At 43.9% G+C, this 27,437-nt stretch overlaps 2 protein-coding genes across 4 annotated transcripts; one reads left to right on the top strand and one right to left on the bottom strand.

Moving 5' to 3' along the window:
* Positions 1-7: 7 nt before the first annotated feature.
* LOC131263404 (myosin-2 essential light chain) lies at positions 8-9,532 on the bottom strand. Of its 2 annotated transcripts, XM_058265600.1 has the most exons (4): positions 9,402-9,532; positions 9,270-9,297; positions 750-1,078; positions 8-671 (listed from the first exon to the last, which is right to left on the bottom strand). In XM_058265600.1, exons 1-4 carry the CDS (start codon positions 9,402-9,404, stop codon positions 588-590), a joined length of 444 nt encoding a protein of 147 aa, XP_058121583.1. In that variant the 5' UTR covers positions 9,405-9,532; the 3' UTR covers positions 8-587. The 2 variants fall into 2 exon arrangements, with proteins under 2 accessions (XP_058121583.1, XP_058121584.1); XM_058265601.1 differs by lacking the exons at positions 9,270-9,297; positions 9,402-9,532 and adding an exon at positions 2,653-2,701.
* Positions 9,533-10,495: 963 nt separating this feature from the next.
* On the top strand, positions 10,496-26,558 carry LOC131263393 (F-box/LRR-repeat protein 20). Of its 2 annotated transcripts, XM_058265587.1 has the most exons (11): positions 10,496-10,523; positions 12,845-13,644; positions 20,502-20,609; positions 20,694-20,777; positions 20,864-21,136; positions 21,219-21,321; positions 21,856-21,941; positions 22,041-22,232; positions 22,313-22,414; positions 22,482-22,694; positions 23,046-26,558. In XM_058265587.1, the coding sequence occupies exons 2-11, from the start codon at positions 13,540-13,542 to the stop codon at positions 23,151-23,153; spliced, it is 1,374 nt and encodes a 457-aa protein (XP_058121570.1). In that variant the 5' UTR covers positions 10,496-10,523; positions 12,845-13,539; the 3' UTR covers positions 23,154-26,558. The 2 variants fall into 2 exon arrangements, with proteins under 2 accessions (XP_058121570.1, XP_058121569.1); XM_058265586.1 differs by lacking the exons at positions 10,496-10,523; positions 12,845-13,644 and adding an exon at positions 18,539-18,757.
* The last annotated feature ends 879 nt before the right edge of the window (positions 26,559-27,437 follow it).

The following is a 27,437-nucleotide window of genomic DNA, read 5'->3' as shown; positions in this document are numbered from 1 at the left end:
ACTTTTGTTTTTGTTTTGTCACGTACCTCCACGAATGGAGCAACCTTTATTAGATAAATGAAACTCATAGTCACACCTAAACTGGAAATAATTAGTAAGAATGTGACACAGTTACTGAAGAACGTTTGTTCCAAAATAAAGTAAAACGCTTTAATACTTTGCCTGCCATCAAACCGTAAGAATGTATGTTGATATCCACATTTGCTCGCGCGCACGCGTTCTCACATTGGGCAATTTTAATGGCATGTTATAAGTGTTCCAATTTAATGTTTGTTTTCGTGTACGTTTTTCTACCGTGTTGTTAACAAGAAGAAAATAATAATAAATCCCTTTTCAGACGCCTCACACACATACGGTTGGGTAAATGCAAAAACATTGCAGAACACTACTTGAAACGCCACGGGAATGGAAAAATAAGGTGCTTAAGTAAACACGCGATGCTCGTTCGTATGTTTAGGTGTAGCTTGTGTGACACGAACGTTGTTGGCGGGGTGGACGATAGTTTATGGTCTGTGTTTTTCCTCCCTGAACGACATCCAATCCATCGCGCATCGTTGATGTTCCTCCGTCGTTTCCTCTAGCTTCCTCTAGCCGCTCATGACCATCCGTACGAACTCCTCGTAGTTCACGTTCCCCTGCGAATCCTCCTGGTTCTGGAGCAGCTGTTCCACCTAGAAAGGCAAAGAGCATCGAAGGAAGGATTAACGGTTGGAAGAAGCTCCGGATTTTGCTTCTGGCCCCGTTGCTACCTCATCGTCACCCAGTTTCTCGCCCAGCGTCGTCAGCAGGTGGCGCAGCTCGGCCGACGAGATGAAACCGCTCGCGTCCTTGTCGAAGTGGCGCAGACCCTCGATGAAGTCGTCCGCCGTTTCGGCCGTGCGCTGCTTCGAGATGGCCTGGTAGATCGGCAGGAATACCTCGAACGAGACGCGCTCGTCCGGTTTGAGCTGCATTGTGAACTTTTTCACGTCCGACTCGGTCGGGTTCTGGCCGAGCGCCCGCAGACATTCGCCGATCTGCTGCTGCTGGATCTTGCCATCGCCACGGTTATCGAACAGGTTGAACGCCTCCTGGAATTCTGTTAGCAAATGGCAAAAGAAAAAAGGTAACCACAGACAGGAGGAATTAATGAACAGAATTCTAGGGCAAGCTCTCATTGGTATTTCCTCATTTTTTCCCTTCTGAGTAGGAACAACATTCAATTGGCTAAATATTGGTTCAATGTCGTACGGCAAAATTAGCAAACTTTTCCATTTCGCGGTGGGGGAACTCGACGATTAATGCCCAATGCTGGGCTCTTTCTAGCCGCCTTTCATCCCAGTCTCTTTTCCGTCCCGCTACGGCTTCACGGCCAGAAAAAGAAAATATTCTAATTGCGATGCACAAACTTTGCATACACCTCTGTGCTGTCGTGGTGTCTCCGAGGAGGAAATTTTAAGCGAGCGGCCTATTCTTTCCTCTCATTTTTTGCCTCGACCGTCCTAACGAGCGGGAAGTGAAACTTGTTGCCATCGTGGCCATTTGACGGGGTCGTTTTGCATCCAGCGAGAGCAGTTGGATTCCCTTTTTCGCCAAGTAGTTGTGCAGTTTAATTGAAAGAAAAGCTCGCTTGCATTCACAGTCGTTGATGATGGTTGTTTTGTAGTGAGTTAAGATGCGATTCTAATGTAAGTTGTTTTCAACACGTAGGTCGCAAGTATTATACATTGGACATCGATATGCATTCTTTGGAAGCCTTTTATCATTTTACATTCAAAATTTGGTTCATTGATGTTGAAGCTTTTGAATTAACACGTGGAATTTCTATTTTATAATTTTCTATTCAAATTTAAATGATTTTATATATTATTGCTTTGCTTTAAATTGTTTATAAAATCTAACAAAATGGGTTTTAAACAATTTTAAATCTAGACAAAGATCATCGATCAGCAAAAATGGTCCGAGATAATCGGGTTGGAATTAATTAACGAACCATAGTGAAAAAGGGGTGTCCGTCCCTATCCCCCATACAGGCCAAATCATATTTTTCAATAAACTTTATTTTTAGTTGCGTAAATGAAAGTTCAAAATAATCATTTACGATCAAAGGACTTGATTGAACAACAAGATCACTCCACTTGAAAGATAAAGTCCCACAGATGCAGACCAATATTACGTGAATTAAAATTAATAATACTTAGGATTCAAATTAGAATCCCATTTAAGATCCAAATCTTACTGGACACGTGGAGGAATCTTTTTTCGACGGGTCAGCACGTGAAGGAAGCATTCAGATTCAATTCAAAAATTCCAAAAACAGAAGTCCGTATGTCCACATAAATCAGGATATTTATAATTATATCAACATTCTAGTCCAGCTTTAGGTTCTGTGTTTTAAAGATTGATTGAATAAGTCACTTTATTCAACGTTTATAAACTTCCCAAATTATCTGTTTTGTCAGTTCAAAACAAAAATGTGTCACCCGATAGGGACACCTGCTGGCCAGCTCGCTTCTTCTAATACAACGTGTCACTCGAACTGTTTGCAAAATACCGCGCCAACATCCGCGCCAACGACCGTATGGGGGGCTTGTGCAACGTTGAAGGTTCGGGCTCGGGTTTCCGGTGGCGCACAGCCGGGCACCGAGCGGCGGAGTGGAAATCCGATCTTACCTTCCACGGACGTGAAGTTGTTTTTCTTCGGTGGATCGTACATGTACATGGTGGTGGTGGTGTGTTTGTTTTTGCGTACTTCTCGCTGATCGCGTAAATTTGTCTGTAAATATATTCCCCACTACCTCTCACTACGGACGGACAACAATACTTCTTGGCTGACGCCACCTATATATAAGCGCTTGTAACACTGCCTGCAATTGTGTCCTTGATTTAATTGATTTAAAAAAAATGGAAGAAAGAACGTGGTTTTAAAGTAAGTTTTCCACACGACACCGCAGACCGGGCAGCCTCTTTCGTACACTATCGGAAACGATTGGACAGCTGGTGGCACTACTGTGAAGCAACCTGTTCCGGTGTACCGGCGGTCCGACGATCACTTGTCCCGCTTTTCACTCTCTCTGTCTGTTTCCCTCTAACTCTGTGCCGTTTACATCAACCAACTGGTGGAAGGTGGAAAAATACACTACTTTCCGTCCGATCACACCGACTTAAGCCACCACCGCTTTGCACTTGGGATAGCGGTGGAAAACCTTGCCAACACTACAAAAAACACTGGAGTGTTGCAACGGCACCACCGAAGAACCGAGGTTTTCCCTCGAGCTTTTTCCTCCGTGTTTTTTTGTTTGTTTGGCGAGCGGAAGACACGTCTGCACCGTGTGCACAATTACGCGCGGTCACGCTTTTGGTCGCGTTGGTCACACTTCCGGAGGCGGTAGAAACAACGAACAAAAAAAACAAATTGCCTGTAGGTCAGACACTGGCACTGCAACAACACTAAACGGCCAAGTTAGTGGAAACTTTTCAGTTCCAATTTGGGACCGCGCCAACGACTTTAGAGTAATCGCGATTGCTCGAAGGAAATCCAAAGGGGGGACGGTTTAAGATCAGCTGTGAACTGTCCTCCTCTTCGGTAGGCCTTACTAGAGGAAAGTGTACCCCCTGGCACCCGAGTGTGTGTCGTCGGGTCGATAGTACGATTGCAACTGCCTCAAAAGACACCGCTTAGGTTGTCGTCTCCCCGTCGTGTAGGGGACTCGCCTTCTCTCGTCGGTGGTGTGTGATGGTGGCGTGCGCTTTGGCTACGGAGTGTATAGAAGCGAAGTGTACTACTCCGTGGAAGTGGAAGGTCCGCCAGAGCCCGGCAGAGATCCGAGTGTGGCAAGCGATCGGAACGCAACCGCAGCATCCGCACATAAAACGCACACACAAAAGACACCCAATTGACTGTTGTGCCCTTCGCCAACCTCACGCGCAACGGGCCCCGACCCGGGAGTGGTGAAACGGTGGTGGTAGGCGAAGGGAGACAGCAAAAACCAAAAAAAAAACGGCCACGACGCGCCAACACAAACGCAGCCGGTTGCAACTTTGGCGAACTGCGCGGTTTTACTACCATCTGGGGAAGTAAAGCGCCGGAATGAACTGCGGGAGAGGTACGGAAGATAAAACAAAACAAAAAACGAACAGGGCTGCCTGGCCAGCTCAACAAAAACATGGTCATTTCTGGATATATTTCGCGCGCCATAAAACTACGCGATGGAAAGGAGGAGACCATGGGAAGAAGGGGGTGAGAGAAGTTGGTCGAACTTTCCTGCCAAATCGCCTTCTGACCCCCTTTGGACCACTATGGACTACGGCGGACAGATTGTGTGAGAAAGAGGAAAACCTAGTTCGCACATACTTAATCAAAGGTAGGATTTAGATTTGATTAGAAGATGATCATCTTCTGTGAAGGATAAAGAAAATAGGGAAATAAGAGGTATCAGGATATCTGAACACGATACTTTTAAAATACGGATATCAGGGACTCAAGTAAGACTCATAGTAAAACTCAAATTTTTACCATTTTCTAGATATTTGTAATCTGACTTTTATCCTTTGACAGATGATCCTTTTGGGATGATTCATTTATGCAAGGTACGACGAAACTTCTCAAAGGATACCCCATTGAATACCTTTCTAAATTTAATAAGAAGTTTTGCAGGCCCCTTTTTTAATTCGAGGAATTAAATCGCTGTCGAATAACTAGCTTCCGAAAAATGAAGAGACCAATCACATTTAGATACAACCATTTAAAAATTTCTGAATGTATCAATTATTAAAATCTTATCTTTTTAAAATGTGTTCCAACACGTGAATGAAGCTGTTTGAATGAATAGTTTTCTACAGCAATATTAGCAATGACGAAAGCCATCCTATCGTCAAGTCGCATACACCTACGATCTTACATCTTATTTGTAGTTAAATTGTTTCTTAATTTGTAGTTAAGTTTCTGTCTAACTACGATCCCAAGTCTAAGTTCGATCTCAATTCCAGCGCATTACAGATGGATTCCAAGCATCTGCCGCAAGCTCTCAAAGAAGTAAACAACATAAAGAGATAAGCTTTGTGGTTTTACTTCAACTACACTCAACAGTGCGAAACAGAAGACTCACTGCATAAGAAAAGGATCTATTAGGATCTGTTCAGTCTTTCCTCCCTTCCCTTTCCCTTGTAGTTCGCACTACAAATGCACGACTGAAATATTCGAATTTCACAGGCAAAATAAAATTGCCCACTTTTTGAAGGACGAATAACCCATCAGATCCGAACGAGGGGGAGCGAGCGCCCGGGGGGAAGGAGTAAGGACAGCTCGCAAACTCGCCAAATGTAGCGACTTAAATGGTAATGCCTGCTAAAGTAACGAGAATATTAAATACATGCTGTCTCTCTCTCTCTCAGTGGAGCCCAAAGCAAAAGGGTACAAATGGAGGGTTGTTGGGTAGTTCGTTCGGTAAGATCTCGTACCAATGGCTTTTGCCATTTGTGGAGACTGCTGGGCTGGCCGCACAACAAGACAAGCACGCACGCACGCACGAACGCACGGGTTGGGTGCTTGGGATGGTGAACCAACCATTCCCCCCCCCCCCCCTCCCTCCCCCAAACCAAGATGGGCCCATAGCCCAAATTGGATTTTATCTTTCGGGAGAGAAAGGGATTTCGTTTCGTTTCGTTGGTGACGTTTCGACTTTTTGACGGAGCCCATAGCGGTATGATCGGGGAGGATGGTGGTGGTAATCATAATTATTAAACTGATTCACCCTCGGATCCAACGGGTTTCTTTCAACGAACAAATTATGACGTACCACCGAAGACAACATCATTGTGGGATGGCTGCGAAATAACCACGACCGGGACCACGGTAAGTTTTCAACTGATTGCATGTAATTATGCAAAAGAACCAACTTTCGAGCTGCATATACTGCAATTGCTACAGTGGGCAATACTGTGAGAAGTTGGTTGGAAAATATTTCAAAAACTAGAAACGGTCCCAAAATAGGTGCTTATCTACGTATACACAACAAAAAAAAACCAAGATGGCAGGGGAATGATATATAAAATTAACAGGGCCTACTCTAATGCTTCCCTCCTGCCCTGGAAAACAATACAACAATGCTGGTAAATGGGAATCGAAAAAAATGCTCATTGAAATGAGAAAAAATCGCATGGAACCACAACAAGATCCGGTGGGATAAAACTTTCGATTTTCATCTCCATTTCTATTGGAGCTCAAGAGATAGACGAATAATGCGAAACTTTGCAGATTAGAGGCCAAAAACAAGGGTTTAAAGATCGACTTCATTTACACATTACTCACGAAGATCAAATGGAATGCATTTTGACTAAATAAATAGGCTATAAGTAAGATTTATTTTACTCCCTCACAAATAATTGTCCTTTCAGTTCTCACTTTCTTCAGATCGCTACACCGGCTCCCCTTTTTTCACTGTACGATTAATTGAATTGTAGTGTAAAAATTCGCGACCACACGGCAATCCCCTCAGGGCTCGCTTTTCCACTACCCTGGGATGGAATTTGTCACCAAGGGGGTGGTGTTGGTGATGGTGACCCAGTCTTACTTGCCCGGTAAGGGAAACATGTAAAAAAATAATAATAAAACTACTGCAATAAAACCAGCGTTGAACGTAAAAAAAAAAAAGAACGCCCCATTTCCAAATATAAACATTGCGAAAGTGGTGTGCGTTCGTCTTGGACGTTACTGCACACACTTGTGTTACAAGGTCTGAGAAGGTCCGCCTGAGGGGGGGAACGAGCCACCCACGAGGAGAGGGAAGAGCGACCGGACGACTCCGAGCCCCATCCTCTTCTACAAACAAAGGCTGGAGCCCTCATTCATACATGATCGGCGACCGTTTCTTGACCAAAAGAAGGCAAACCGCGCACCATTTATGGAAGAAAATTGAATAATCTTTTATGTTCACCCGTTCACCCAACGCGGCAACCAACGGCAGTCATCTCCGAGCCGTCTGGCTAGGTTTCCTTTTTCTTTCCAGCACCGTCATCTTTCTTTTTCGATCACGAGTATACGCGAGACGCTACATATATGATTCGTCGATCGCGATCGCGATCACATGCGAACTTAAGATGACATCTGTTACGTACGCAGGGGGCTATTGAGCTATGGTTGTTGGCCATTTTATCCACCAACATAAAATTTGTAAACGTTCTATGCTTCATAACCAATTATTTATAGTGTGATTTTCTAGCATAATCAACCTTATCTATATTGCTTATTGAGCAAGGACAGTGTTGTTATTGACTTTACAGGTGCATTTAGTTTTTGTTCTTGTACAGTTAATGTAAACACTATCCATTGTAATATAGATTACAACGATCACCAAGTCAAAATCCGTGAATGTACGGTATGGTAAATAAGTTTAAACCAACTTTGGCGCTTTGTCGTGCGACTCGACCCCTAATTGTCAGTGTGTAATCTGCGAAGAAATATAGCTGTATAATTGTTCTCCTTCTTGGGGCTCCAATTGGAACATATTTCTACCGTCTACAAATTGACCGGCAGCAGTAACGTTTTGGTGAATTCGTGCTCCACCAATCCCGAATTCGTGCGTGACTGCCTACCTTTCGTATCGATCTACCGGCTACCAAACATATGGTGATCTTGCTGGTCCGAAAAAACGATCACACAGAGAGGGTCAATCATAAAACTGTGCGTTCCTCATGTTGAAGCTCAAGGGTCACCCGGTCCGAGACGGTGGACTGTTCCAAGAGGCGGGCGGCGCACAACCTACCATTCTTCTGCCCCTTCCGTCTCGACAGGAGGACAAGCCCGCGACCTGGCGAATAGTAATTCTGCTTTACTCGGCGAGGTCACTCCACGTGCACGGGTTCCGGCGGTCCCCCTCTTCAGCCGCCGCCGTCGCCGCCCTTGCTTGTGAGCGAGCTTTTTGTTTTCCTTATAAGGAACGCATCGCGAACGAATCGCCACGACCTCGTTTCAACGTTTAGCACACAGGGGAGGAGGGAAGCAAAAAAACACACCTCGTCGTCGTAGGGCTGAGAAATCTGTAAACACGGTGTTGCGTTTTGGATTCGCTTTCTTATCCTCGCTTCTGATGCCAGTATCTGGCATTTAGCTGGGTTACATTTTTTTGGTGGGTTTACTAATGCGCCACGGCCCTCTATCAACAACAGTTCGCCGTCTATCGCCAAATCGATTGGCTTGACTGTGGGCTGCTGTTTCCGATATAAACCGTTGTATTTTGTAATTTCGTCAACTATCTGATAAAATCGACATAGTTTGCACTGGAATCATCAATCGTGGTTTCAAGATGCACAAGTGATGATAGTGAATATCGGTCTGAGAAAACACTAGCATGGTGTCTCTTTTTCAACCTTTTTGGGTAGGAACGCAAGAATACCGCCGCGTATGACCCAGGCTAACATATCACAAGATAAGAAACAGTGATAACAAACTGTTCTAGCTGCGTTGAAAAGTGATTAAAAAGTCACGAAGTTAAACATTGTAAGGAAAGGTTCTATAAATGTTCCGAGTTTGCAGGAGTTAAAGTTTCTTAAAACTGATTTAACTAACCGGTTCCAGTGGACACTTTGAATTTGTAATAAAATGTTTGACATTGAAATATAATATTTCTGTTATTAGTGCACCGATTTGGCTTAAGATCAAACGACACTTTATGCCATTGACTGGATATTCAATATACATTCTAATGTAAACTGTAGCGAACATATGGCGTCCATAAATAACATTAGGACTAAAAATTGAGGACTGCTGCAACAGCTTAGCGTAGTATGTTCTCGCCTAGCCTTAATCATCAATTTCTTTAACAGAATGTTAGTATGTGAGTAAAACATTTGCAAACCGGGCGCATCATTCGCACGTTGGTGTAAAAAAAAGCCGGCGCTCACAAAGCCATAAAACTGTCGTGCTTCGGACCGTGAATGATAAATAAAAAAAATGCCACAGGGGTACCACAGCGCTATCGCATCCGGCGACCGATGAGTCGTACACGGTTGAAAATCGTGATTTGTCATCGGTTGCGACTTTCCTTTCTTCCTCGTCCGTTGTCGTCCGCCTGCCTTTTGCTTCACCTTTGCACGTACGACGGATGACAACTGAGCGTTCCCGATCATGACGTCACTGCCATGGAATTCCACGGGCCAACAGGATGTTGAAAAATTGGCCGAATTTGGCAATGCGTCGTCGAGATAAACTGTTCACGCCTGACCCCGTTGCGTTTCCGGTTGCTTCAACGCAAAACAAAAGCTTTAATTCGTGGGTTTTTTGCATTACTTACCAACCAATTGATCCTCGGTTAGGTTGCTCTGTTGTATGGAGGGAAGCGTTAACAAAGGAGAAAACAAAACATCAGTCTTGTAAGCATTCGTTTAGTGGTGAAATCTGCAGTTAGCTACATTTAGACACTTACCATTATGTTAAACGTTTGTGTGTTTTTGCACTCCCGGAAACTGCACAAAATTACAGGCTTTTAGCGTCTAGAATTCGCAGAAATTCCAGAGCAACACTTGCGGAATGGATATGAATACTGAGCGTTTGACAGTTCTGGTAAAATTCATAACTGCTAGCTGTCTTTCTCCGTAACGTGCGTAACGCGTTGAAGTCATTCAAGCTCAAGATAAGCACAAGCAAAAATTAATTAATACGGGAAGGCGTTTTTCCGTTTTGTTTAAAATAAAGAAATTCTTCACTAATTACTTTCGCTTTCTTTGGGGCAGCTACCTCAAATTTGCGATGTTCTTTTGAATCCTTTCGAAGCATAATACATCGACTTGGAGAGTGGCTAATTCTATTCACCGCGTGTCTGGTAACCACCGCGCGAAAGGTAAGACCGAGTTTCTGGCCCAACTGTTTCCGTTATATAGTATTTAACTACACATTGAGAGTTTCCCACATCACAGAGTTATCCAAAATATGTTGACCTTGTTTAAGAAGAGAAATTACATTTTGTTATAATATTTGCTCTATTTGAATGCTTAAAAAACCCCAATCTGTCAACTCACCCCACATGAATCGACCTGAAAAAGCGCAGTTCATAACAAGAAATCTTGACCCTGTGGCGAAAAGGCGAATTCTCTCCCAAAATTCAGGCGAAATACGCTCTTAAAAATCAACGGTAAATATGACCTTGAAACGCATGGACCTGGTCAAACTTGATGACCTGAACCGGTAAACCGATTATTCCCGGTTGGTGTCTATACACGGATGTGGGTGTGTTGGTGCATACTACGCAAATGGGTTAGTGACCCGGTTCATCTCTCAATCAAAAAACTGTTCTCTCTTGCTTAGCAGAGAACGACTAGAAAAACTAGAAAAGATGGTCAAAATATAGTAACATTCTTGAGACAAAGTTACATGTCTTGAATAGACCATTCGTTTGAGGGATCATTTGTTAAAATCCGTTGAGGAACTAAACATTTATTTGCAAATTAGTTTTCTTAACCTAAATTGCAAATCAACCTGCTTTACCTTTTCGCCCTAAGTGCTATCTCGTTCCCACACAGGTTTTTTCTCTCAAAAACAAGAAACGATGGTAAAACTTTACATTCGACACAGTTGCGCGACCGAGCCGGTTGCTTGTGGTGCGATAAATTGTGAAAATATCACGTTCGATATAGAAACAGTGATTGGTATGCACCTGCCTTCTGACCTTTTATAGGATTCTAACCAGTAATAACTTAATGAACTATAAATAGCGGCCCCTAAAAGCGGGTGCTCCGATGTGCGTTTGATGTTGTGTACATTGCATTGCCTAGTGTTTTAGAAAGGAGGAGACGAAAAAAGTGAATATCTTCACTAGTGTAGGCTGCATTGTGGGTGAACAAGTTTACACAATTTAGAACCATCGACGCCTGCGATGTGGATGTGGAGCATTCCCACTTGCGTGTTACATAAATTGTTGTTGTTCCGCAATCCAGATTGCTTTTCAAAGTGCTAACTTTTTGAAACGCAGCGTAGAAGGCATTTTTTCTGTTTGTGTAGTGTTGTGTAGACCCAGGGCGAGTGGAGATTGCGCGAAGGAAAGCATTGATTATGATGTGCGATACAGAATACGAATTTTTATCCAATTAGTATCCCAGGACCGTGAGCGTGACTAGAGCGAGTGGAAAATCGATAATCTTGCACGTCCTTTGCAGCTAATCCTCCAATTTTTTCCCCAACACTTGCCTACATCAATCATAACATGACATACTCGGACGAGTGCGGTTCAAGGAGCATAAAGTAAATAGACAGCATTTCAGAATTTTCGAGTCGAGGCTTTGCGCCAGCGCCAGCCCGTGGCATCAACAAAACGATAACGGTCAGTAGCAATGAATGGCATTGGCGTTCCCCTGGTGCCAAATATTGCCCCGAAACAGCTGATCGATCATAATATAAGCACTGGAAGAGCATTCCCACCGATTGCCGTCACCTTCTCGCTCACCAGTAAACGCACGTGGAACTCACACACATTATCAAAACAATTCCGTTTCGTCCTTGCGACAACTCTTCCTGTAAATGTAACCACAAAAACCATATTTTGTAGCAGAAGAATTGCCAAAAGGAATTGTAAACAAAATGAAATGAATAGGTAAAAGCTTGCCAAGGTGGATTGCGATTCAATTGATCGATTTCAGAAAATCGGACATCGTCAATAGAGTTTTCTATGCTCGTCCTTGAGGAATTCAATAGCCATTTATTGAATGGTTTTTCATGTTCCATCACACATTCTGGTTTCTTGCAATTCCATTGAATGAGTGCTGCTTGTTCTCTAAAAACAAAACAAAAACAACTTTCGGAATTGCTCTATCCATGCAGTTGTGCTACAAATGTGTACAGTGTCCTTCTATTCATCTCCGTACGCACACACGCACTACGCCGAAGTAAAGCCCTTTTTTAACAGCGATTAGTGTATAGAAAGAGCAGGAGCAACAACATACGAGAAAATAATGGTTTCATTCATGCTCTTCCACCCCATCCTCCGCGGGGTGAAAAGGAAAGACCAAACAATCTGCAACACGGTTCAGGCAACATTTGCGTGCAATCGCGAAGTCTTACCCGGTTGTGCGAGCAGGCGAGCGAGTATTAGTTGGCTGCGAAAGGGATAAAACATAGCTACAGCACCGAGGCGAGAAAAGGAACGCAACACAGCAACAAGCGCAGCAGCCACAGCACAACAAAAACAACAGACGAAGCATGAAAAAAAAAACATTACTAAACGTCGCCATATTGAATCAAAATTCCAATGCGACGGCGGGTTGTTGATCGCGAAAAAGGCTCGCGGTACGTCCAATTCAACCATTTCCGAGAACGGCTTTGGTTGAAAACGGACAGTGTGTGCGTATGTTTGAGCGTTGTGGGGCACTGCGATGCTAAAGGGAAGGAGATGAGTAAATTGTGAACTTCTTCGATCCGAGAATTCAATCGCATTCGCACGGTAAAAAGTGACAGCCACGGTAGTAAAGCAGCAGCTGTTAAACTGTCATTCTCATCATATTCCTCGGGATTTTCCCGTGCGGTGGTACTGTGTTGCAGTGTAACGACGTCCTTGCCGATGCTGGGCCATACGAAAGGCGGAAGCGAACGGCACCGTTGACCCTTTTTCACGCGACCCGCGGATGAATATCGCCGTGAGCAGCTCGATGTGTCTGTGACGGTTTCAGTGAACGAAATTACTATCTCCAACCGCGTACAGATAAGGGTGCACTTTTGTGTTCAGCTTAACCCAGGCAACCCACGTTCAAATGACTGAGGATTGTAATTTTGAATTAACATAGTTGCCCGTGATAAATTCATCTACCGCAAAGATTGAGTGAAGGATGGAAAAAACCTATTCATCACAGCAATCCAATGTTCGTCTTCCATCCTTTCTAGCTTTCTGCCTGTAGAAAAGTGTGATATGTGCGTCCAGTGATTCGAACCCGATTCTGAACTCCCAGCGCGGTGTTTTCTCCAGCGCACCCCACGGCGGTGCATTCGTGTGCGTGCGCGTGCATCATCGACCGTCCGGACCGCGACAAACAAAGAAAAGTGCTCCGAAACTGTCGATACTCCCGCGCGCCACCGGGACTGCTCCATTCTCCACCTATCAGCTAGCAACAGCAGCAGCCTTCACCTTCACATTCCCTGTGGCCCTCCGTGGCTGCTGACGATTCCCTTGAACCCGTTCTCCGAACCCTCTATGATCCACCCCAACCCTTCCCGCGTGTGACGTCGGTCGCTTCTTTGTGGTGGCGCTGTGCCGTTTGCGCTAGTGCGTAGTTAGCGAGCTTACTGGAGCGCTGGTTTGGTAAAGAAAATTCGCAAAAGGATAAACCAACGGCATGTGATAAGGGGCACTGTTCGGACAGTTACTACCAGGCACTTTGTTTTCTGGCCCCGCGAAGGGAAACAGCAAGTGTGTGCGTGTGTGTGAAAAGGTTTTGTACCATCATCCGCGGATAGTTAGCAGGGTGGGCCATAGACAACATTCCAGCGCACCGAATCCGCTCGAACGCGCACCGGAAACACTGTACCCGGCAGCCCGGTAGCATTTCGAACCCGACAAACGCGACCCTCGACTCGAAGGGATGACGGCACGCAACGGAGAACGGGAGAAGGGCCCCGGCGGCAAGGAGCCGACGAACGACAAGATGAACCACAGCCACAGTCAGCTGGCCCGGAACAGATTCGAGGTGGGTAGAGATGGAAGGAATAGTACACCGATGTATACTACGATACTATCCTGTTTTTTATTTAAGGGAAATAATATTTGTAATGTACCTAACTAAGAAGGAAACGTTTTTACTATTCCAACGTTTTGAATTAGATTATTATCCATTCGTGTTTTTTTAACAGGGGGGATTATGTATCGACAAGTTTGACAAAGTTGTAGAGCACGTAAAATTAATCCACAAATTATAGAAATTCATGTGTACGGTGTGAGGATACATGATTTCTATCTGGAGAATAATTTATACATTTAGCTAAAATATGCAGGATGCAAACAGTCTCATTTCAATTCTTAAATGATCCCACATGAAAAAGTTAATTTTGATTAAAATGCTAATTGCAAATCTTTACAAGAAAATGATAGATGTATTTGACTTCTATTTTATTAATTAACCTTTAAAAAAGTTACATCCCTAGAATTAATGTATGTGGACAAATGTCAATTACCTTTCCTATACTAACTGTTAAACTATCCCAACTTTTTTGATTGAAAATAATGTTCTATGAGATTCACGTAACGATTTGTTTCAACTACATGCCATGAACCGGACCCATCAGTTCCATTTGATGACTCTAATGGAGTATAAGCTACATTGTCCGATAGGTTTTGTTCTATTAGAATGTACTGTAATGGTTTTCGTATCTTATATAAAATCAAAAAGCATCCCAAAAATAGAATCTGCCATTAATATCGTGCAGAATGGTTTTTCCGGGGTGTAATTATTTTTCCCAACACACCCGGAAGACACGAAAAGTCGCGATTGCGAAGATGGTTCCTTCTTCGGCGCGTATTTCTTTCTTGTGGACCTCCCGTACAAACCAGCGATCGCTCGGTGCCCATCGTTTACACACTGAAATAACACATTAAATAGAAGAAGAAAAAGAAACTGGACGACTACCATCAGGCCAAGACACATAAAGCTGGTCAAGGCGAGCATTGAACGTTCTACGCTCTTGGCGTAGGGAAGGTGAAGATTCCATTGGAACACGGCGACGGCAAAACGAAGAACGCACGTCGATGGAGCACTTGCCGCCTAGCCGGGGCGCATCAATTTAGCGTGTTGTTGGCCGTAGGGTGTCTGCGGCTCGTACGCGAACGGACAAACAACAACGGCCATCCGGGTGTGGAGAGGGTTGCGCGATGGCTTGCAAACGATTTCACCATCGAGCAATTTGCTTCCGCGGATTGGTCGCGCCGTTCGACCGATCTAGCCTTCGTTCTTGTGGCGATGTCTGAGTTTTGAAGCTACGCTCCATTAGAGCTGCAGTAACAGCACCGGAAAGAGTTTTGTTTTAGTGCAACCCACAAGCCCCAAAAAAATCTTAGTTTATTTCCGAAGGCCTTTCAACGTTAGTTACGGTTCAAATGCCAAATGGCTACAATATGATGTGCAATTTGATCTGGAACTATGAAAACCTAACATGATTTTGAATTTGAATTTAAATTATAATTATATTTAAATAATTATAATTTAAATAATTATACGTCGTCAAAACAGTTCATAAAAAAATCTAAGGAAAACAATATTGGGGTTAGAGTATAACAAAAAACAAAACAAAACTGCTGTTTTCGAATCAGGTACTTCTGAAAAAAGTTACTTATTTACTCAAACACAGAAAATAAGAAGTTCTTATAAATAAACTTCATCCCCAGTATTTTTTTTAACAACGAATAAACATTGTACATGAAAAGACATCATTGCAAGCGGGTCAAATTTTAAGTAATATTTTTGACTCATTTTTACTAAAATGAAAAACATGTTCCCCCCTTAAACGACGTTGTTTACTACCTCCTAGGTTTATTGTACCAACTAGCATAGGACATGCAGTGCACGAAAGTACAACATCATGCAATATGCATGTGTACCACCATCTTCCGGTACCCGAACGAAAGTCCGGAACATCCTGCCCTCTCATTATCTCTGGCCGCGTGGAAATGTGGGTCAAAAAGTCGCCCCTTCCAGAAGACGGTTCATTATAAACAAATCAACAGAGAATGAGAAAAAAACAAACCACCAAAACAAAAATAGAACCCATGTTTGGACCGGCCATTTGCACTGCTTCCTTCTCAAGCACTAATAGCTAGCGTGCGCTGATAAGCTGCATCGGATGATTCAGCAAACCAAGTGCGTCGGCTTACCAAAATATGTCCGACAGACAGACACGCGGCAAAGAGCATGGTAGATTGTTTGGAAGACGTTTAAAGATGGGTTTTCTTGATAGAAAATGTTGCCCTTTTTCAGATTTATATAGTGACTTTATGAGTGGCTTAAAATAAAAAGGAAGTAAACAAAAAAAAATGGGGTGGGACCATGTTAGTGTGGAGGGGCATGAATCTGAGCCCCAACAGATAACGCAGAATCGTTCGCAGCTTGCGTTTCGAATAAGAAATGGGAGTAATCGAGACTGGCAAAAAAAAGAAAAAATAGGTCAAGTAAGCTCGGCACAATCTGCCGCCTCTAGAAGTATGTCAGCCAAGTCAGCAAAGTGCAACGTCGCAGAATGCAATTTTGCGATCGAGAACGATAGAAGGAATGATAAAGATAAAGGCCAAAGCTGCTGCACCCGAATGTTTCTTTTAAGTAAAAACTTAGAACGTTTGTAAAAAATGTTATTCTAAACCATTTACTATAAACCACAGCGAGTTGTACATTTTGTGCCACATGCTCAAACGATCCAATATGAAAATGTACATTTTTGGACTTTTCTGCGGCAAACGATACAACACCAAAATCATGCAGTTCCTTAACAAAGTTTGTGAAAACTGTGAATACGTTTTGAAACATTAGAAAAAAGGTGTGTTCATTTTATAAATATTTTTTCACCTTTTTACTTCGTCAATATTGTTCTACCGCAGAAAGGAACGGTGTCGCTCCAGCGAATTGATATCGACTAGCTGAGACAAAGAATGTTCCCCCTACTTCTCACCCGAGCCAGTGGATGATTTATGTAAATTAGCGTCGCTTTTCTTTTGCACAAATTAACATTATCGACTTTTTCCATCGAGGGACGGCTTCGTCTACGGATGTTTCAACACATATTTTGTGCAACAGCGTGCAAAGCGCTTTGTCACATTTTTCACCTTAAAGTTGCAATTTTAATGTGGCATCGTTTTAGATTAGAAGTTATGCATCAACTTATAAATAATCCTTTACGTTGTTTTTTTCCGTTTATTACTGCAAACCAGGCTTCAAGCTTGGTCCAACTAATGGAGCTAATGGGAGCGATAGTTCCCCTGAGGTGTCCCCGAGTTCCCGACCGGAAGCATTAATTCCCGGAACCACGTCGGGCGTGTCGTGCGCAGATATTTACCTCCCACCACCTCCCGCTCACACGTCTGGGCTCTTGTTATCCTTGCACATCCTTTTGCGTGTTGATAACGAGCTCCCGCCGAAGGACACGCTGGAGATGGTGGTAGACGACGACGACGTGTCTGCCCGCCGTCTGGGTTGGTGTTGGCAAGTGAATCCCTTTCGGTTGGTAGCGCTTCGAGATGCACACACTTTTTTATGTTTGTCTGCTACTCGCCGTTCAACCAGCGTTTGTGGGTTGCGTCTGGCTGGCATACGGCGAACTTTTCACGATGCATTTCAAAGAGGCCAGCGCTAGCCCCATTCCGGCTACGGGGCAGGACGACGCCTTGTCCTAGTTGCGATACGGGCTTCATTCTCGCGGCGAGTATGTCTCGGATCCGTGGCCCGTTTTTTTGTCCTTCTCACCGTTGCCGATAGCAACCGAAGCTGCGCTGGGGGCGCCCGATACTGACGTGGCACAACCTACTGGGAGCGTACGCCGTAAGGTTAGCAGAAATACAGAAAGACTCGCGCCACTTGTCGGTCGGCGAAAGCTCTTCGGCTGCTGCGATGTTTCATGGCGTTGTCGGGACTCTTTGTGTGTGTGTGTGTGTGCGACTACTTTAACAACGTGCGCATTAATGCTCGGATTCGTTCGTCCACTCGTCGCTTCGGGTGGCCACCAGCGCTGATCTCCTTTTGCACGCCGAAAACGGATCCTGTCTGCATCGAAAAACAAACAACGTAGTCTGGACGGACTCTCCCACCAAACCATGCGATATTTCATTCAGCATTCACACAACAGCGTCCCCGACGGTGTGGTGTTGGTGGTTGTGCTGAAAAGGATTCAGTTTCATGTTCGCCCTTCTTTGTGCCATCGGGGCAGTTGTGTAGCGCACTTTCATCACATCACTTCCTTCGTCGACGGGAGCTGTTGCTGCTGGTACCCACTTCGTCTCAGGACTCTTCGGCCGCTGCATTTACTCCAACGCGTGAACTCCAACCCGAGCATTCTATCCTGCACGGAACGGAAGGAAAACGGGAGCAACAGTGGAAGTTCCTCGCGGTGTGCGGGAAGTGTGGGAAAAGGAAAGACGAAACGCGCCTTAGGACGCTTGTGATGCCGAGAGGGCTTCCAGCAGCAGACAAAGAAGATCCTAACCAGACCAGAATCACTGCCACAGTCGAACGGTGTGCCACGTTTCTCTTCGCAAGGGCTTTTCTGACGATCCCGTTTGGTACACAAAAAGGATAGCTGCCTTCGGGACTCATCAGTGAATCGAAAGAGATTGGCCATTTATACTAGTTCCTCCAGTTAACAGAGCTCAGGGAATTAAGGCTATTCATGAGGATAGGCGTAGTGAAGGTTTCACAAAAAAATCTCCAACTTCAACAAGTGTACTCGTACCAAAGTGACAGCAAAGTGTGCCTTCCGTGCCTCCTGCGATCAGTCATAAAGGAAAGGTCGGGAAAAGGAATAGAAAAGTCAAACGCTTAGAAGATCCTTAGACATACACTTAGGACAAGGACAATCCGCCGAGTGTTCCCCAAAAGAAGACCAAAGATGAACCGTTACCAACCGAGCCATAACCACCTGCATCATTACCATCATCATCACCATCACCATCATCACCATGGTAACGGCGTGCGAGCCCAACAGCAGCAGCAGGAGCAACACGTCCAGTACTATCAGCAGCAGCGCCAGTATCACTACCTGCAGTACCAGGAACAGTATCAAAGCCAGCGCAGCCTCGAAGTCTATAGTCGGCGTGTGCAGCAGCAGGTTTGAAACCGCCACACCAGAAGTTTGTCCATGGCGACACAAAATACCCTCATACCGTCTGGGCGTAAATGATATTGTCTGAATGGACGATAGTTACACCAGTGACCGATGTCCGTTACTACTGCCCTGTTTAATACTATGCACCCTTGTGTTTGCACGTGAAAATGTGCTGCTTTTCGAAGGTCGCATTAGCCTAAATACCTTCCCGTGTCGAACAGAAATGAAGGATCTGTTGGCAACCCCGTGAAACGAATTCTAGACTAGCTTATGTTCGCCCCCCCCCCCCCAAACAACATCACCCACTCCCTTACCCGGGTTAGCGCAGCGATTATCCTCAGCATATCGTCGCTCCTTGGCGAACTGACCTAGGGCACTTTGTGACTCCCTGTGGTCGAACGGGAAACTGTAATAAGCCAAACTTTCCTCGCCATCGCAAGCGACAACGACGAGCTCTGCTTCGGGTGCTTTGTTCGGGACCGCGTGCGCGATATCGTTTTCTCTTCCCTGCTTGCAGAAACACCAATCCCCATCGTTTCGAGGCGTCTGCACAAACCTTGACCTCCGACAACGGTCCATTACTTGACCCAACCGTTTGCAAGGGTCTCGAGGGGTAACCGTTTACGCCTCACCGTTTTTATCGCCGACTCCACGCCCCCTGGCCACCTTGTCTCCGGTTTCCACGGGACACACTGGATGTGGGGTGTCCTTTTTTTCACTCCCCGACAACATGAACCGCCTTGGGGGGAGGAATGTTAAACGTGGCGCCACAACAAAGAAATCATTCTTCGTGTTGTCAGCAGAATCGATAGAAATTGGGAAAGTCCGGTGGAGCTAAAATAACACTATAACTCAGTTGACAGTGTGGAGGAGCCGGAGCGTATTCTTGCTTTTTGTCATTTCAAAGATTGATCGCTGAATTGGGTTGCTACACGGATTTTCGTTTTAAAGGTTTTCCCATCGAACTCCTCAACCATTCTCGAAACGACGATGATGAAGATGCGACTGGTGTTACTTTTACCTTGAAGAAGTAATTTGAAATGTTCCAAAGTGTTTGAGCCATTGAGGCAACAAATGGTCATTTTACCGGAAAATGGTTTTTTCTTGTTCTTTAGTATCAGTTGAAGCTTATATTTTGTTCGTTTCTGTTGTGTATTTTAGAATAAGTAAAGATTGATCAAGTAAACTTAGCATCCAGACTAGAATCGTTATATAGCCCTTTATCCAAAACCCAATTACATCTATGTTAATAGAACTGTTAAATGTTATGTTTCATATTTTTTTTAAATATTTTGGCTCTTTTATATGGTTAGAAAGCCATTCGTGCGTTGTTCATGTCGTGCGAAGTTAAAAAAAAGATAAGTTTTGAACTGACAACCATGGAGAAATCAGTTACAAATTATTTAATAGTAACAGGAATTTTTCTTTAAAACACCATTCCTACTTCTCTAAGCAGTCATCGCTATTATAAAGGTGGCTTTATACACGTTAAAATAATTTACTTGACAAATTTGGACGTCTGTTGTCAGGACTGCCGAATCAGCGTGTAGATTACATTAAAATGTTTTACCAAAAAAGTGATAATGTCCACAGTATTTAATGTATCAAGTTCATTTGATCTGATAGACGAGCAGAAGGGGTTGACTTATGTTGGCTTTATTTTTTTTATCAAAATGCTTATATTGTATGGGTGATAGTACAACCATTTGTTTTGTTTAACTATATAAATCGGTTGCTTTTATTGCAGAAATCATGCATGATACCGGATGACGAGATCTCACGGAAACTACCAAAGGAAATTTTGCTTCGCATTTTATCTTACCTCGACGTAACCTCCTTATGCCGCTGTGGACAGGTGAAGTGAACTTCTAGGGTCAAGAAGGGGGAAAACATATGGTATTCTGTTCTACTTTAACGATATGCTGATATCTCCATTCAGGTGTCTCGATACTGGAACATGCTCGCCCTAGATGGATCCAACTGGCAAAAGATTGACCTGTTCGATTTCCAGCGTGATATTGAGGTACGTCTCGAAGCGATTTTTATCCAAGCCACTGTCGGCGGGCTAATGTTTACTGGCTGCGTCGTCTATACTATGTTTCTTTCCAGGGCCCAGTAATCGAGAACATCTCGCTGCGGTGCGGCGGGTTCCTCAAGTATTTGCGGCTGCGCGGCTGCCAGTCCGTCGGCAGCCAGTCGATCCGCACGCTCGCCCAACACTGCCATAACATCGAACACCTCGATCTGTCCGAGTGCAAGAAGATCAGCGACGTTGCCATACAGCCGCTCAGCAGGCACTGCTCCAAGCTGACCGCTATCAACCTGGAGTCGTGCTCGCAGATTTCCGACAGCAGCCTTAAGGCACTCTCCGACGGGTGTCCGGTGAGGCCAACCAGCCATTTGGCAAAGACGGAATAAGATTGACTGATATAACGTTTTGTTGGTCTGCTTCTTTATTTGGTAGAATTTAACGGAAATCAACGTATCCTGGTGCAATCTGATAACGGAGAACGGCGTGGAGGCTCTGGCGAGGGGATGCAATAAAATTAAAAAGTTTAGCAGTAAAGGTACGCAAACCGTAATTGATGGTTAATAAGAGCATTTTATTCGAACGGAAAGCTCCCGACTTTTTTGCCAAAGCCGTAAATTGCCCTCATACACACCATCCATTGAATGATGAAAATGCGGAATAGTTTGGGACAAGATAAGCTTAAAAAACTAATGAAGAAAAAACATACAAGATTGTATGTTGTACGAGTCAGACTTAACTTGAACCACTTGCAGTTTCATGCGCTATCGAGAAATAATTAAAAGATGAACATTTATTTAAGCTTATCAGGTTGGAAAGTGTTTGAAGTGTTTAAAATTTGCCAACCACAGTTACCCGTCGCGGAAGCTTCTGTATCTTGTTGATTATAATTTTCATAAAAACAGAATAATCTTTCCCATTGCAAACAGTAATTTGCACCTTTAAGGAAGCACGGATTGTTCCCGGCGGAGTTGTTTACCCTCCCGCGGCGAGCGATGGTCAACAATGTGTTTGTCTATTTATTTATCATTTCCCTATCTTCTTTCCACTTTTTGCCTTGCGCCATACACAGGATGTAAACAGGTGAACGATAGAGCCGTTATCGCGCTAGCCCTCTACTGTCCCGGCATCGAGGTTCTAAATCTACATAGTTGTGATGTGAGTAACACCTTTTTGCTGCTGTCCTGTCCGACAAATGGCACGGTATGCTAATCTGTTTCACTTCTGCTACTTTCTTTTCATCTTCTCTCTTCGAAGAGCATAACGGATGCATCGATATCGAGGATCGCGGAGAAGTGCTGCAATCTGAAGCAGCTGTGCGTTTCCAAGTGCACGGAGCTTACCGACCAGTCCCTGCTTGCCCTGTCCATGAATAATCACTATCTCAACACGCTCGAGGTGGCCGGCTGTGCGCACTTTTCGGACAACGGCTTCACGGCGCTGGCAAAGGTAAAGGGCTTCCACTGCCCCGTCCGTAATTGGATACATGACATTAACCCTTGCTTGTACTGATTTCCATGCCACAATAGAACTGTAAATATTTGGAGCGTATGGATCTGGAGGAGTGCAGCCAAATCACCGATGCCACCCTAGGGCATTTGGCCATGGGATGTCCTAGTCTGGAGAAACTGGTACGAGTATCATGGTGCATTTAAATGATCGAGCGCGTTCTAACTCGCTCCCTCGTTTTGTCTCTAGACTTTATCGCACTGTGAACTGATAACGGACGAAGGCATCCGGCAGCTAGCCGGGGGAGGATGCGCCGCGGAAAGCTTATCCGTCCTCGAGCTGGACAACTGTCCGCTGATCACCGACGCCACTCTGGAACATCTGATATCCTGTCACAACCTTCAGCGGATAGAGCTGTACGACTGCCAACTTATCTCTAGGAACGCTATTCGCCGTTTACGGGTAAGTAGCGTCGGAAGTACGTTCTGTTATGGCCATCTGAGTGGCATATATTTTCCTGTCCCACTATTTAGGACGTTTTACCCCACAATTTACAACGACGGCTAGAGAAGAGTGTTCTTAAAAGCATTCGTTTTGGTAACAATTTGAAGAAGATAGGCTAAAGAATCGATCTCTGAAAATTTGGAGTATTTCGCTTTCGCGCGAAATTTCGCTTAAGCGGTGCATCTTGCCTCACATTACCTTTACCTATCCTGGGTTTGATTGAAGACCGCAATGAACGTGCTTGCCCCTTCCATTTTATGCTACATTTCCTAACGTATCTTTTATTTCCACCTCTTTTTCTCTCGCCAGAATCATCTTCCCAACATAAAGGTACACGCTTACTTCGCCCCGGTCACACCGCCACCGACGACGAACGGACCGCGCCCAAGGTACTGCCGGTGTTGCGAGATTCTCTGAGATCAGGCGATTGGCTTAGCCAGAAAAGTGCTCTGTAGGAGTAGAGACGACTGATATTTATACTTGTAACCTTAGCCTACATACACTCAACACACATACACACACACTCACACAAACACACACACACAAGTACATACCGTCAGACTCAAACCCATCCCAATCAAAGGATCAGAATAATCATAATCGTTTATGATCCATTTCGATAGCATCGCGATTTTGAGAATGAACGAAAGGAACACGATGCTCAATAAGTACATTTTTTCTAAAGGGAACATTGCTGGACAAACACTAAATAATAATAATAATAATACTACTACTATCTACTCAGTCGCATACAAGCGGCAAACTATGGTTAGAAAGCGCGAGGGGAGACAACGTCAGCGAAATGCTGACATTTAAGTGTGAACCCGGACCATCGGACTACAGTGAGCATGTTTAGGACACACTGCAACCCCAAAGATGGTCCATCGTAAGCATGCACACGGGTTGCGTGATAAGTGTGAGGGATAAGATATTTTCTACATAGGTTCATTTTAAAAATATCAATCATCATCACGCGTTTGAAGCTTTGTAGCACGGACACACGGTATATGTGTAGCATATAATAAAGTTTAGAGGCAGGTAGAGTACATCAATTGCGTGTGGCCGCTTTAGTGCATTCTTCTTGTCAATGCACCTGCGCTTGACAAGACCGATCGGATGGTCACCCCCGGGGGGGCCAACCCGTCTGACTCCAAGGGTGTCCGGTACGCTTTGCCTAAAATATGTGACTGAATTTGACTACGAAATAAGTCAAGTAATAAGTGTTGAAAATGGGACCGAGGTGATACGCGTGGGATAATAAAGATGGTCAGAACTAGGAGCAAAACGATTCTAATCTCACGTACTTTTTTTTATCACCATTCCCCACTAGGTCCGCGTAACAGCGCACTAACTTGTGGGACGAGTTGTGGGAGATCGAATTCCCAAAAGGTTGGATTCGAATATGGGGATCGTGAAATCGAACACTGGAAGCTTCACCAAATAGATTAAAAAAAAAAATTACTGTAATTGTCTAACTTGTCGCGACGCGTGAGAAAAATTAGAAAAAGAAAAATAACCTCTGCATCGGCAGCAAAAGCATAATGTGTTCATTTGATGTAGACGGGAGTAAAGCTCGACATTTCCACTCCCCCTTTGCAATAACAGCAAAGAAAAGGGTAGACCATAATCAGGAAATCTAATAGGACAACAATACAATACGGATACCCGTTCTGGTGATCGTCGTAGATCAGAGAGAAGCATTTTTGTCAAGTTCAATCACCAACAACTAAAACCCCACAATAAAATCAAACGAATGGCGGGAAACCTTTCAGGACACACACGATTGGGTTGGGTGGTACGAACAAATATTTCTTACCGGAAACTTGTGCATCTAATGTAAGTGGACTTAGATTAACCAAAATCACTGTAAAGTTAAAAAAATAGTATCATAGCGAAATGCTCACACACAATCGAAAAATGGATAGGAAACGTGTAAAAGGGTTGCGCTGGTCTAAACGTATATTTGCATAAGCTTTTGGTATATATTGCTGCAAGCCACTCTGTTATCCAAGGGTGGGTGCTACCTTGGCGAGCTGGTACGAACAGGACACGCGAGAGCTGATGTATCTCGAATACCGAACAGAAGTACTGACTATCCACGTACAAGTAGGAAAGCTTAGTAAGCCATGGACTGACGTGGTCTCAAACGTAGCGCTTGTTACGCCAAAGAAGAAAAGAATAAATGTCCAAGCATGCTGTGAAAAAGGCATACAGCAGTGATACAACTTGAAATTCGTGCACCTTCTACGGCTACGTGCATTTTCCATCGTCATTTTGCACAATTACTTTAAACATCGTTGAAAGCAATCCCTTATTTTACTTTTGCCAAATTTTTCCCTCATTTTTATTTTTGTTAAACAGTTGTTCCTTGCGAAGCAAATGGCATTTGTTTTGGCTTGCTCTGTACTGACTTTTGTGGTATAGTGTACGGTTCTTCTCTAATCGGCCTATATTGATTGAGAAATTAGATGGATAAAGTCAAACGGCGTAGCCTTTCTGCTTCAAGTTGTTGTTACTTCGCTGTGCAGTTTTTTTTATCTAATAATAGGTGGTGTAGAAGAATCATTGGTTTAAATCTTTTCACTAAAAAAAAACATTTCAGCTTGCACAGACATTGACCACTACGAAGGAAAGATATTTTTACTGTAGCGTAGAAGGAGTACGAAAACTAACTTGTGTCGCTCTAACTTTGCTCGTGGACACACCGTTGGCTGAAGAACTATAACGGCTTCGGACCACTGAATGTAACAATCACATTGTGAAAGACGCACCTAGTGTCGGATTTTTAAAATGATCGATGTATAGTCTTCGATGTGTGTGCAGCTTGTCGTAGCGATACACTATCCGGGATGTTCGCTGCACGCGGTTAGCTATCCTTCGTAGTTTCGTTTTCTCATCGCCACCGAACCACTTCTTGGTTGATGGGCTGTAATACGCGTGATCGGTAGAAGTCATAAGAAAATGGCAGCCATTAGGTAAGTAAAAGCAAATGCACCCTTAAGGCAAGCGAAAGCAAAACGCTAGTATGTCGAGCTAAGATGTGCGTTTGAACGGAAACGTAAAACGGCAGACGACATGGCTTTGGTAGAGGAGGTGGTTACACACAGTATCACTTTCTGTTCCCACCACACCATGCGCCTTTTTGGGATGTTGGAAGCACGGAAACGATTTTACATGCAGTAACGTTGATCGACTGTTCGGGGTGGTAGGAGCTAAATTTGATTGTGATTTATACATGAACAATATTTTATACTTATACATATATAAGCGCAAAGCAGAAAAGGTATACGGCGGAGGCGATAGGAAGGTTGGATGTATAGTTTTTTGGCGTCCTGGTATTGGCAGAAACATAAGAAATTAATAAAATAATTATAACGACACACATGCAGCCGCCATGAAGCAGTTGTCCGAGTGCATTGGACAAGCATTTAGTTTCGCCAAACCGGCGTCATATTTTATCATCCCCCCTTTTTTGCGTTTCGAATGTGTTGTCCGCTTTAGCAACAAATAAAATTTTTCTTCCGATAACTGCGAAGAACACACAATTTTGTTTTACAACGGCGTTCCACAATGAGGAAAACGGTATAAGCGCCTCTAACACGCGTACTTTGCGTCCGTGTTTAGTACGATTTTCTCCTTGTCATCAGAAAGTTTCTTAATTCGTCTGAAGGATAACCAGAAACAATTCGGCCTTACGATGCCATTTTACTTTCCGTTGTAGCGTCCAGGGTATCCACTAAGATTCATATATGTCATAATCGCCATGATAGAATAGGGCCAAGGGTGGGAAAAGGTGCAGAGCGCCCTGGGGTGCATTGTGGAGGCGAGAGCTAGACGAGGAAAGCATGCAGTGCGTGAGGTGGAAATCCGTTTTGAATGACCTTTCGTAATTTTGAGTTAGCAACAAGCAAGCAGTTTGTGGTTTAAATGTAAGATGCAAGTGAACACAACACGAGCAGAAACAAAAAAAAGGCAACATAACATCATGAAGAGTGTATTCAAAACTAGGAAATAAACGAAAAACACACTGATGAAGCAGATGTGAAAAAGAGGAAACAGATGTGGTTTTAATCCTACGTTTAGTTTTATTCGATTTCGCTGAAACATAATTTATTAGCAATCTTCTCGTTTTCGCTTCACTACACATTTGGTTCCGCCCTTCCTACTACACGGCCACACGGTACGATAGAAAATCAGTCGATCGAATAACATCATATAAAAGGTACAGTGAATAATTAATAGCTCCCACCCAGCCGGTTCGGGCGTAGTTTTTGTTATTTGCCTGCGATGTCCCGCCGCCATTTCCCGGAGCTCCCGCAGCCGCAACCGACATAATCACAGGAGGTAAGTTCATGTTTATAATTTTAAATTAATGGTTAAAGGAGATGAATAGGATAGAATAGAATGAATTAAAATAGAAACCTCTTTCTAGAACAATCGCATTTTGACCTGGCTTAAACGTAAATACACTTCTGCATAACGCCGGATCGCTGCCTTGCAAATCAAGGTTAACAACTGTATTCCGCTCGTGTCAACATTGAATGGTATTGACACTAAGAAACACCATTCCAACATAGTATCCTACGGATGCACTCCTAATATCTTTTAAAATACGGTAAATCCAAATTGGTTGAATAAAAAAAGATTACAAATAGAAAAAATGTATTTCCTACCGATTCTGTGAAATGTTGTAGTGCGAAA

Source organism: Anopheles coustani, chromosome 2, assembly GCF_943734705.1.
Source record: "Anopheles coustani chromosome 2, idAnoCousDA_361_x.2, whole genome shotgun sequence".
Classification (NCBI taxonomy): Eukaryota; Metazoa; Arthropoda; class Insecta; order Diptera; family Culicidae; genus Anopheles; species Anopheles coustani.
The sequence above is the reverse complement of the archived record's forward strand: the minus strand, read 5'-3'. Positions and strand labels throughout refer to the sequence as shown.